This window comes from Ammospiza nelsoni, chromosome 1 (genome assembly GCF_027579445.1).
Source record: "Ammospiza nelsoni isolate bAmmNel1 chromosome 1, bAmmNel1.pri, whole genome shotgun sequence".
Classification (NCBI taxonomy): Eukaryota; Metazoa; Chordata; class Aves; order Passeriformes; family Passerellidae; genus Ammospiza; species Ammospiza nelsoni.
This window is the reverse complement of record NC_080633.1, coordinates 119229554-119241983: the sequence shown is the minus strand read 5'-3', so window position 1 is coordinate 119241983 and position 12430 is coordinate 119229554. Positions and strand designations below refer to the sequence as shown.

The window sequence follows — 12430 nt, the reverse complement described above, 5'->3', positions numbered from 1 at the left end:
TGACCTCAGTGAGAAGTTCTGGTTATCAATACTGTAGATGCTGGGGACAGCAGGAAGCAGAGAAATTAATTACTGGCTGGAATGCTCATTCTGTGCTCAGAGGGAATGCAAAGAACTTGGATCCTAATAGAATCTCCTCTTCCAAAATTAAATCTGCTGCACAAGTGATTCTGAATTACACAGTTTGTTTCTGAATTACATACAGGAACATTTCTATTATTTACCTAAAGGAAGGCATGAGTATTAATTTCTATGGCTTAACATTCAAAAAAGCACAGTCTTTGCTATTCTAAAAGTCAGCTGTGTCTTTCTGGCCAGTATGCCTGAAGTTGGGATGACAAAGGAAGAAGGAAGAGAGGAAGCACACTTTGATCTGGTTGTCATTCTTTTTTTTTCCTAAATGCATAGCCTGTTTTCCTTTCAGCTGCAGGAAAGATGCTCATGTTACTCTTTGTCATAAAGCTTTTATTTTATTCCTTATATGTTGATCTCTTTTAAAATAAAGAGAATTCTGCTTTACTGAGACTTGCTGGTTTTGATTAGGAGGAAAATGTAGCCAGACTGAAGAGGAGGGTAGGAAAGGTATAAAAATCTAGTTTCCTTCAGACCCTACCTATGTATTTAATACTGTCTTCCAAATACTTAAAACATGAAATTCCATATTAGGTTATTTTTTCAGACTAGTACTTTGCTAAGCATTTAAAATTAATTTTTAATTTGGTCTCAGTGGGACTTGGTGGGAGTAAAGGGATGTCAAGGGGGCCTAAAATTAAAGCACACCAATACCTTCTGGTACCTGTGCCAGAAGGAAAGAGCACTGGGGAATTTTGTTCTGGATTTTTAGGGAGAATTAAAATGAATATAAACCAAATTAAAAATAAACAAATTAAGAAAACAGGCAGAAATTAAGCATTCTGATTCTTCAAAAGTCCATCCTTCTACTTTAGACTTGGCTTTGGTATCAGAGACTCATGAAGAACAAGACCCACTTTAGATTTGCACTGTTCGGGTGCCTAATGTAAAGTTTATTAGTTTTGTCTCACAGTATTGTGGTTATAAAGTTTTCACAAGTAGTTTTTATTGCCTTTGCAGAGACTGATTAAGTATGATCAGTTTTTAAGCTGACTGTGTTTACCTTGATATGCCTCAAGGCAAAATCAGCTTAAAAACACCACCACACATTGGCATAGCGGTTATAAAAATAGCATTTGTTTCAACCACTACAAGTGTTTTGTTACATATTTATGGAAGGGTAAATTTGTGTGAAAAGTTGGGGGGGGAAAAATTTCTTACTGCTATGGGAACATGACATTTGCAATCTGGCAGTGCTATTTTAAGCATAATAAACATAAGAATATAACAGTTTAAGATCTTCTATAACAATGGAAGAGAAAATGAGTGAGCTGACTTAGGTCCTTCCTCCTAAAAAACCCATAATCTTAATCATAGTTTATATACATTTGCAACTGAAAAGTGTCTTCAGTCCTTCCCTGGTACCTTGGGTTCTTATTGCTGGAGCACCTGTACATATCTATCCAGTTTTAGATGTTTCTGCTTCCCCTGAATATGAAGACAAAACTGCCCGTCTTTGGCACACTGGGACAGGACTCTTTGTTCAGAGCATGCATCCCATACTAGTGCCAAATTAGGAAATCACCTCCATCATCCCTTGGCATAGCCAAAACCTGAACGTGCAGCTGGGGGAATGCAGCAAAGGCAAAAAAAGAGGCTGACCTGCTGTGGAGGTCATTCTGCTGCCACAGGCCCATGTTCCTGGCTCCTAAATTCCCTGTTCCTCTTGCCCCTAAGTTAGCACTTGCCCGCTCCACCATGAAGCACACCAGAGAATTAAATGGGCCAGGAACTACAGACATTTTTGAGAGGATTAGTTTACACCTGGATTTTATCCAAGGCCTGAATAAGGTAGAATTGTTACTGCAGAAGAAAGTGAGAAGCTTAGGGGCTTTATGGGAGAGGGACAGGATCATGATACCTCCCATGCATGCTCTCCTGGGTTACTGCACAACCTTACTGTTGGAAACTTGGCATATTTTCTTGAAGCCTTCTCTTGAATGGGTACAATATCCACCACAAGCAGGGATAAATTTTACACAACTAAAGTCTGAATGACAGCTTATTCAGGTCAATCAGATGTGACAGGCACCAGTCCAGCTGAGCCTAATGTAGGAATATAGGATCTAGGATACGAAGGAATGTGGGCATGGAGGCTAGAGGATGAACATTGTCTCTTAAAATGAGCCCTAAGACATTTATTTTGTAAGTGTCTCATAAGAGATACAGGAGATGTTTAGTTGTAAGTGCCATAAGTTTGGTTTTGCATTAATGCATAATTTGGGAGGTTCACTGTGTTGTGGTCTTTGCTAGAGTGAATTGGCACGTCTCCACTGAAGTCTGGAAGCAGCCTCAGCATTGTGAGCAGAACATCTGGACTACAGGCTTTAAAGGTTGTTTTGAACAGCTTTGCCACACAGTAAGCCCCTACAATACACACCTCTTTCCATGTCGTTCTTAATTTGCTCTTCCAAATCTTCTGGAGACACACAGAACTCCTGCTGTTCCCCCTCGGGTGCCTTTGGTTTGCACTTTCCACAGCAGCAGTTGAAGCAGCAGCAGAGGCAGCAGCAGAGGTAGCAGCCAGTCAGCAAACCACAGACTGCAAACAGGCCCTGGGTTAAACACAGCAGGATGAAAGTCCTGTTAGCAGTGACCTTCCCCAAACTTGTGGCTGTCTCTTACAGCTGAAGGCAGAACTCTGGTTCCTAAGTGCTTGGCACTCAGAGGAGTCCACCTGTTGTCCCTGTGCCTGAACAAGGGCCAGGTCTTCCAAATCCCTTCTCACCCACAACTTCCTATTTGTCACTAAGGACCAAATCCACAAAGAAGACACCAACCAACAGGCCCCCACATGCTCAAGGTTTCAAAGTCTGCTGTTCTGCTGATGGCCCTCAGAAAAACTCTCCAGGCAGTATGCAAAACCCTACCCACCTTAACATGACTCATTTCCATCTTTAAAATGACTCATTTGCCCAAGATCATTTTTGCAAACACTTATTTACTGGCAAGCTCTTGTCAACAACAAAGCTGAGAGAAAAAGAAGCAAAGACCCAGATGCATCCCACATAATTTTGGCCACTGAAATAAGGCATCCAGTTTAGGACTGGATGTGGCTGCTATGGACTCCCCACACAGTCAAAGAGAAGTTAAAAGCCCTTCCAGGGGAAGGTTCAGCTATAAGAGTATGTGAATTGCCCATTGTGGGTGCCTCTCTCTTGCCCCATTAGCTTGTGCAGGACCACACAGGTGACACCTCCTAAATTATAGTCCTCAGACTATGCATCCTTGATCTGGGGACTCAGGTAGCAAGAAGTTCCCACCTTTGATCGCTCTTGTCTGCATGGCACAAAGCATAGAGGATTCAGGAGACCCAACACAATTGCCTGGGGCCAAGACCAGAGATCTTGGAAAGAGTCAAGAGCCAGAAAATTTATATTTACAGAGCTTTCTTCCTTCAGATGAAGTCAGTGCCTGGGTTCACAGCACAGCTCCCCAGATGTTCAAGTGTGTGCTGCATCGCAGCAATGGACGTGTAGGAGGGGAGCTTTTAGGCTGGCATTGCCAGTCCGTGCTCCATGAGGATGTGACAGCAGCCTGGCTCCTGACCCAGGGTAGGTCCAGGACTACATGGAGATGTTTGTGACACAGAGGAAATCTCCATGGACACCTCTTCATGGACATAATGGTATAAGAGCAAAGGAAAACAAGTGACATTCCTGGAAAGCAAATCAGAGCTGATATGTAGAAATAAATGGAAAGAGAGTAGATTTAGATTAGGTATTTGGGAGGAATTCTTCACTGTGAGGGTGATGAGGCAGTGGAACAGGTTGTCCTGAGGAGTTATGAGTGCCCCATTGCTGGAGGTGTTGAAGACCAGGTTGAATCAATCTCTGAGCTACCTGCTCTAGTGGGGGGTCTCTCTGCACATGGCAGGGGCTTGGAACTGGATGATCTTTAGGGTCCCTTCCAAACCAAACCATTCCATGATTCTCTGAAGGTGTGGGTAAAAGCAGCACAGCTTTGTGGTACCAGCTATATATGGATTGGAGGTACAGCCTGGCTTTAGCATGACAGTTTTCCAGTCTGCCAAGTATTTGTTGTGTTCCTAAGACAATATGCTGCTTGAGGAAGAAAGTAAGCACAAATGTCAGGATATTGTCAAACTCAGACAATGGAGCTATGCAAATAAAATTATGTATGCATGTCTGAGCTAACATTAGTGGGGGCTGGCTGGGGCATCTTTGAAGGTAATAAGACTATTTATATGCCTAATATTAATATGAGCATGTATCTAGAGTGAGCAAGGTGCTTTTAATGAAAAGAAGGACTCAGATTTTTTGTCATAAAATGCATTCCTTCTAATGGACAACTGAAACAGTGCCATAATTCCCAGAATAACTTATCTGACTGTTTATCATTTATGCCATAATGAAGAATAAATTACCACAATGTATAGAATGAAAAAAAAAAAGAATGGAAGTGCGTAGAGGGGAAAACACATTGAGTTTATTCATGATACTTTTAATGTTTCAACATTTCTTGTGCTTATATTATCATAGTTGTTAAATCAAAAATCAGATTATATATGTTATCAATGAACTGTCTTCATGGTAGAGGGTGAATTGGTTTTTGCTAAAACAGTTAAACAAACAGCCTCTATGCCTGCCAGTGGAGAAGTAATTTGAGCTCCCATTACCCATGTCTTTATATTCCCAGTTTAATATGCCTGCTAAAAAGTCTAGCACTCTCAAAAAGAACAGTAATTTTAATTTTTCATTTCTCCTTTCATTTGAGTTTCTTTACTGCTAATGATAAAACTCCTTGCAACTGTCAGATTTTCCCAGTATGACTGTGCTAAGGAGAGGAATGTGTGCAGTCAATGAGGAAGATAACAAGCCAAGGCTGTGGTCCCTACTGTCCTCCACCAGGATGGAGGAAATCAGGAGTCCAGAGGTCATCTGCAGTTGATGCCTCAGACTCACCTAGTATTATGATGACCAATATAAAAATTTCAAATTGATCCAGCATTTGTGCATGAGTTAAAAACAAATGAGAAATACTAAGAGCTTGTCTTGCAAATAAAAAAAATTTTAAAAAACCCCACAACCAAACTAACTAACAAAACCACTTGGTGGCCCCTTTATGCTTTGGGGGTGAGTGGCAAGATTTTGGGTTGGGGGAGGCATAGAGAGACTATCTGTGATAATCCTCAAATGACTCTGTATACATATTTTAAATTATTTTGTGAAAAATTCTTGAAAACCAGGAAGCAGTGATTACTTTGCTCTTCATGTCTTGTCTCACCTCTGGGATACAGCTTGCTTGAAGCAATCCTCACATTTCTCCTTTAATTGTTAGGGACTTATGAGCTTCTCTCTACTCCCCACTGCTCTCTTTATGAGTCAAAGCCACAGTGGTTATTTCTGTACCTGATTTTATGACCCCAGAGGATTTTATACTCCATAAAATCTCCATTAAAGATCACCAAATAAAAGAAAAATAGAAGTTAAAAAAAAAAAAGAAACAGTGAAGGAAATCTTTTTTTCCCAAAAACTGTTAAAGGACTCCACACTGTTGCCCTCTCAGCGCTGAGACCACCTAACTATGACAAAGAGGCAGAAGGAGAGGGTGGGCAGCAAAGACAAGAAGGAATGATCCATCAGGAGATGACAGCAGCTACGGTGGGGTGTCCAGCCTGCAGCAGGAGGCAGCTACAGCAGCTGCAAGCAGGCAGCCTCCAACCAGCCTCTGAGGGGCAGCACCTTTGCAAGTTTGATTTAAACACCAGTACTTTATTCATTGGTTTCATGCACTGTTCTGCTTTTGAGCAGCTTCTGCCTCATCCTGATCCAGAAGTCAAATTATGGTTTCTCAGACCCCCAAAGTGCCCAAGTGACTTCCCATCTTAAAGGGGAATGTGGGGCAATGCAGCACTGGCCTGTTCCTTGCTGAACAGAGAATTCTGTGTTCCACAGTTCTCAGATAAAAACTGTCATCACATTGCTTCAAGCAGCACAGATCATCTTCCTGGGTATTCCGTCACAGCCCAGCAGAGAGCTTTCCTAGGCTGCTGTGGCTGGAGACAGGTGGGATGGAAACTGCATGGATTTTGCACATTTGCAATTCTGTGTGTTGCACATCTGTAACATTTCAGTATTTGCAGAAACACTTGAATTTGATATATGCAAACATCAGAGGACACCAGTGTGATAAGGGAACAAATGAACCCAGCTCCTTCATGAGTGGAACAGCCCATTTTGTGTTTTTTCTTGAGCAATATGCAGGGTTTTGTTGTATCATTCTCTTCCTGTCCTACTCTCTTCCATTCCATTCTTCTAACCTTTTCTTTGAGTTCCTTTCTCTCACTCCATCACCAAGGCACATATATCATGCCATAATCATAGTGTTATGTATTATTATTGCTTACTTACATTGTGTGCTATATATAGCAAAAAAGCTAAATTTGTACCTTAATAATTAATTAATTGGTTGTCACATAAATGGGACTTCTTGTGCTTGACTAATGAGTCATTTTTATTTAGTCATTACAGAAAAGAAAGTCAAAATTAACCTGGAGCACTAGATTCAAATCTAATTAATGTCTGAAAGTGTTACAAAACATGTACTATAATTATAGACCAGGTTAAAAAAAGAGAAAACTTTCTGTATTAGTGCTAGTCTGAGCTTATGTTACATTCTGCCACTGTCAATTTTCCAGATAATTTTGTTTCATTAAGTTTTTAGTTTAGAGTCAGATCATACTATTTTTTAAGCCTGTAGAGAGATCATGTGTTTCAGGGGCTTCCTTGTGTATGCAATTGTCAGTGTGCATTGTAGCATTTGATTTCCAAAAGAGAATAACAGCTTACCTTTGCCCACCAGCTGGAGAGCATGAAGTAGGTGTTAACATTTTCCTCACCAAACTGTTCTGCCACGTAGAGCCCTAATGATCCATACTTGTCATATATGTTTCGCTTGGACACATCAGTCAGGGTTGCATGAGCATTGTTGATCTCTTTAAATTTTTCTGCAGCCTCTGGATTGTCTGGATTCTTGTCAGGATGATATTTCAGAGCCAGTTTTCTTAAATATGAGATACAAATACAAAAAAAAAAAAAAAAAGAGAAAGAAAATAAGTCATCTGCATATGTGCATGTATACAGACGCAAAACATTGCAAAAAATATTTTCATAGAGTGATAATAATTTTGAACTGTCTGTTCAGCCTTCTTTTTTCCAGCTCTGATGTACTCAGTGGAAGAAAAGTGGCACAAAGGAACCAAACATGAAAGTTTTGATGAAAGAGGTGTGCCTATTACACTGAGAATGAACTTTGTGTATTGATACCTAGTCAGCTACTGTGATAAAGTAGACAGTGATATATGATGAAAGCACAGATTGCAACATGATAATAAATCACAGGCATTTGTTGCATTATGATTGCCAACTCGTTTGCATCATTTAGCAGGTTTTAGCAAAGATAAAGATTTTTTAAAGGTTGTTTAAAAGCACGATGATCACACTGCTTATCCAGGCAACATTATTTTCTTTATAGCAAAGGAAATTCTGTGTTCAACTGCCTATCAATAGTAGCTACATTAAAATGTTGTAAACAGTGTCTGTGTTTGCAGAAGCCCAGACAGTGATGATGGAGAACACAGTTAGGACTTACAATAGAAGGGAAGCATCTTTTTGAAGCACAAGGTGGCAAAGCATAATGAATTAACCCTGGTTTCAAGAGCCTGTCTTTTGGCCTAGTTCCCCACTGCTGCACTTCTGAGATAATCCTTGAAGGAGTAAGAGGGAATTGTCATAGGATCATCATAGGAACCATCACAGAATGGTTATTTTCACAGGGTCATGGAGTGATTAGGGTTGGAAGGAACCTTAAAGATCATCTAGGTCTGGGCCCCCATCATGGGCATGGACAGCTTCCACTAAACCAAGCTGTTCACAGCCCCATCCATCTTGGCCTTGAAGACTTCCAGGGATGGAGCATCCACAGCTTTCCTGAGCAAGCTGTTTCAGTGCCTCGTGACCCTCACAGTAAAGAATTTCTTCCTAATATCTAATGTAAACATACTCCTTTTTTGTTTAAAGCCATTGCCTCTTGTCCTATCACTTCAAGCCCTGGTAAAAAGTTCCTTTCCAGCTCTCTTGTAGGACTGCTTGAGGTACTGGAAGGTGCTCTAAGGTCTTCCTTGAGCCTTCTCTTGTCCAGGCCAAACAACACCAATTCTCTCAGCCTGTCTCCATCTCTCTGGTTATCCTTGTGTCCCTTCTCTGGACTTGCTGCAGCAGGTCCATATCCTTCTTATTTTAGGGTGCCCAGAACTAAATCCCTGTGTGGTGTGAGAGTGGAGTAATGCCAACTAGTTTGGGCTGCTGATGCCATTGGAAGCCTCTACTAGGTCAGGGTTTGTCACTGCCTTTTGCCCCTGACTGTACTCAGCACTGTGACATTTGAGGGGAGGCACAGCTTGAAAAGTACAGTGTGTGACTCTTGGGTCACAGCACTGGGGAAGCACGGCACCGAGAAGAAGGGGTGTGCTTCCAAACATCGTGAAGCACTGGTAGTGTCAACTCACACACACTTGCAAAACAAGCATAGACAGAAGTAGATATTTTCAAAAATCGCCACTCCGAGTAAAGAGGTTGCAGTCTCCAGGACATTTATTTAATGACTAGCGCTGACCTCTAGTGGCATCAAAAGTGACTTAGTTGTGTTTTGAGCTGATGCAATCACAGCCAAGCTACGTTTCTTTTTGTGAATATTCTCTCCAAATATTTTGAGAGCTAGCCATAACTGCTGTGACCAAAATAGTATTTGTGGTGTGAAGGCAGTGTGCCTACACTTCCTCTAACAAAGTTAACCTCAGAGTAGTCCTACCTGATTTCCTTCTGAAGTCCTACAAGATTACTCCTCCAATAAAAAGGAACTGCTTTGTTCCTGAAGACAGTTCCTGCCTGGAAGACATTCTGCCAATATCAAGCCTGATATCAGCCTGGGAACAGCTTCTGCCAATTATCTCTTCAATTCTCTTGCGCTCAAGTCACAGAATCACAGGTCATAAATAACTCCTTAAACATGTGTCTAATAGCATGAATAGGATTGTGTTCAGTCATATTTAATACGCTGTGCATATTGCACCTTAAACACAAAGTTTTGGTCATGTTTAACATGTGTCCTAAACACAATAAAAAATTAAATATAGGAACTGAAAAAATAAGCTAAGTCTTGCATGACTAATGATATTATGTGTCATCCAAATGTTTAAATGAATTATGCAATCTATCCCTTTTCTTACCTGAAAACAGGCCCCAACAATTAGAAAACAAAAGAAAAAAAAGAAAAAAAGAGAGAAGTATTACTTTCAGAAACCCCTGAATATTTGCAGGGATCGGACAATCAATTTCCAGCCTTTCTTTCTTTCTTTTCCCAGAGACCCAAAGACATCTTCTGGCTGACCTACATCCCAAACAATCTAATAAAAAATAAGAATTTCAACAGAATGACCTTTAAAAAGATGAAACTCATTAGTTGCATTCTCACTTTACCTAGTATTGTTTTAGACTACTAACAGGATTACTTTCAGCAATTAACAAAAGATAATCTATGTTCTTATTTTAATTTTGGGACAAATGTTCTCACTAAAAAGAGTACATTGCCAAAACAACTCTCTGCACACTGAGATGACATATACTAACTGAAGATGATTTAGCAATGGGAACAAGATCTAGATATTAGCAGTGCAATTCATACAAGTAAGACAAAGGACTCTGTTAGGTCCAAGGACAAAAACTATGTGAGATAACACAAAATACTAGGTATATGGTACTGTGGGTACCTGTGAGTCCCTGGAAGAGTGACATTCCCAGTTAGATAATAAAAAGGATTCATTATGACAAAAAAAGAAGAAAAAAAGTAGAGTGTGAAATGAACAAAGGAGTTTGTAGGCTACTTCCTATACCAAAACCATGGGTTTATGTCCATTCATATTTTTCTCATGGTGAATGACGTTCTCCTTCACTGCCTTAGGATCACTGCCCACTGCAGCCCTCCACAACAGCAAGCAAGTTTGGGAGAGAAAAGTCACTGCAAACAGAGAAACAGCTATCCCTCAAGATAGATAAGTGTGTCAAGATGGATAAAGGCTCTTATGAAAATGAAGTGAGTGAAATAAACTCAAGACCTCTGTCAGCGGTGGCTTAGGTTGAAAAGCAAGATCAGGCCAGGATCAGACACAGGGGTGGGTCTGATGAGGGGGCTGTTGAATGAAGATAGCAATATTTTGAAGACAGGAAAGAATGCTCTATAGGGTCAGACATGACAACACTATGAAGTATCAGAGGATGTGAGTAGGATTAACCCATGCTTCCTTTGATACCTCAGCTGGTAGAGCAGAGGACTGTAGGCTCCCTGGCATGGCCATCCTTAGGTCACTGGTTCAGGTCTGCCTCAAAGGAGTCACCTTTTGCCTCTCACATACATCCCACACTGGCACCACTGCCTTTTTCTGATCCTGCTCAGGAGGCTTCCCTTCAAAGGGCTGTCCAGCCATGAGCTCTTGTCTGAGGCTGGGGAAATGACCAGGCAAGGCATTTTCTGGTGAACCCTTGGGCAGGGGATGGTGATTCTGACCATGGATGCTGTCTGCAGTCACCTCCAGCAGGACTGTGAGTGGGTGGGTTGGTGGTGGGACAGTGATATGACTGGGAGGCACAGGGCACCCTGGGTCAGGGCTGGGTGCCTGGGAGGGGAGAGGAGCTGGGTTAGAGGCTGCAGGGAGGGGAATTAGCTCAAGTGGTAGAGTGCTTGCTTAGCATGTGAGAGGTAGCAGGATTGATGCCTGCATTCTCCAGTGCTTTTCATTCCCTCTGGTGGGGACACAGGGCCCTTTGCCAGGGATCCATCTATTCTCTGGGGGCTGTGGGAAGATTCAAGGTGTGCCCTGGACTTAAAGAGCAGGATGACATCCAGGCTTGTATCAAGACTTCCAGGGGCAGTTGGGCAGAGGAATTGATCTTCTCCCTCTTTGCTTGACAGCTCTCAAGTATCAAGTGAAGTACAGAAAAGGACATCAATGGTCTGGAACAACCTTAGTGGAGGGCTACCAAGGAACTCAAGGAATTCTCTTTAAAGACAGACTGAGGCGAGTAGGTGCTTTCAGTTAACAGAAAGAGATGTTCAGAGGACTTACACATGATGTTCTAACACTCTGTTACAGAACAGAGAGATGGCTGTTATTTTGTTTTTCTGTATGCTTGAGCAGAGGGCTGAAGATAGCAGAGTGAAAGGGAATGAAGGGAAAATCCACCAGGATACAGATAAGTTCTGTGTGGCTGTGAGGAAGTTAATCTGTAGAGGATGATGTCCAAAGAGGTTATGGAGCATTTCTGTTTCTGGTTTGTATGATTGATGGGTTGAACAAGGTTTTGTGATGTCTCAGCTGAGGCTGTTTGAAGGAAGATGTGGTAATAGAGGCATGATGGTGCGCTGCAGCTTGGGAAAGTGCTGGGCGAGGCTCTGGGAACAATCCCATGCTTCCTTCGATAGCTCAGCTGGTAGAGCGGAGGACTGTAGGCTCCCTGGCATGGCCATCCTTAGGTCGCTGGTTCAACTCCGGCTCGAAGGAGTCACCTTTTGCCTCTCACACACATCCCACATTGGCACTGGCACTGCCTTTTTGTCCTTCCCAATGGGGTCCCCTTCAAAGGGCTGTCCAGCCATGAGCTCTCATCCAACCTTGAGAAACTGAGCAGCCAAGGCATTTTTGGTGAAACCCTGGTCAGGAAATTGTGGTTTTGAGTACAGGTGTTGTCTGGAATCACACCCAGTAGGAACATGATCAGGTGAGTTGTTGATGGTGTGACAGTGATATGAATGGGAGGCTCTGGCTTTGGGTGCAGGGCATGCTGGGTCAGGTTTTGGGTGCCTGGGAGGGGACAGAACCTCAGTCAGAGGCTGCATGGAGGGGAATTAGCTCAAGTGGTAGAGCACTCACTTAGCATGTGAGAGGTTGCGGTATCGATGCCTGCATTCTCCAATGCTTTTCATTCCTCTTGCTTGGACCTGTGCTGCAAAGAGGAGCTCAGCATCTAGGACTATGTCCATGGCAACGTGGGCTGTGAATTGAAGGAATGGTTTCTCTCACTTTGTTCTGAGTATGATGGAAAGGATCCAGAATATTGTGCCCATCCATGGGCCTCCATGTATAAGACAGACATTGACCAAGTGCAAACAGCTCAGAATAAAGCCTTCAGGACACTTGGAAGCAGGTGCACTTGCCCTTTGAGGTGAGGCTGTTGAATGTAGCCTTGTGCAGATCTTGAAGAAGAAAGGGCTGTGTGGGAGA

General features: G+C 42.2%; 1 protein-coding gene and 1 non-coding gene across 2 annotated transcripts in view; one reads left to right on the top strand and one right to left on the bottom strand.

Moving 5' to 3' along the window:
* The window catches only part of DNAJC5B (DnaJ heat shock protein family (Hsp40) member C5 beta), a 29136-nt gene that overhangs the window by 3161 nt on the left and 13545 nt on the right, over positions 1-12430 (bottom strand). The window contains exons 2-3 of the mRNA XM_059483727.1: positions 6945-7158; positions 2513-2687 (exon numbers count right to left, since the gene is read on the bottom strand). Coding sequence (XP_059339710.1) covers positions 2513-2687; positions 6945-7158 — 389 coding nt within the window. The remainder of the gene's footprint in view (positions 1-2512; positions 2688-6944; positions 7159-12430) is intronic.
* On the top strand, positions 11622-11710 carry TRNAY-GUA (transfer RNA tyrosine (anticodon GUA)). Its single transcript is given in 2 exon segments — positions 11622-11658; positions 11675-11710. It is a non-coding gene; the product is annotated as a tRNA-Tyr (tRNA).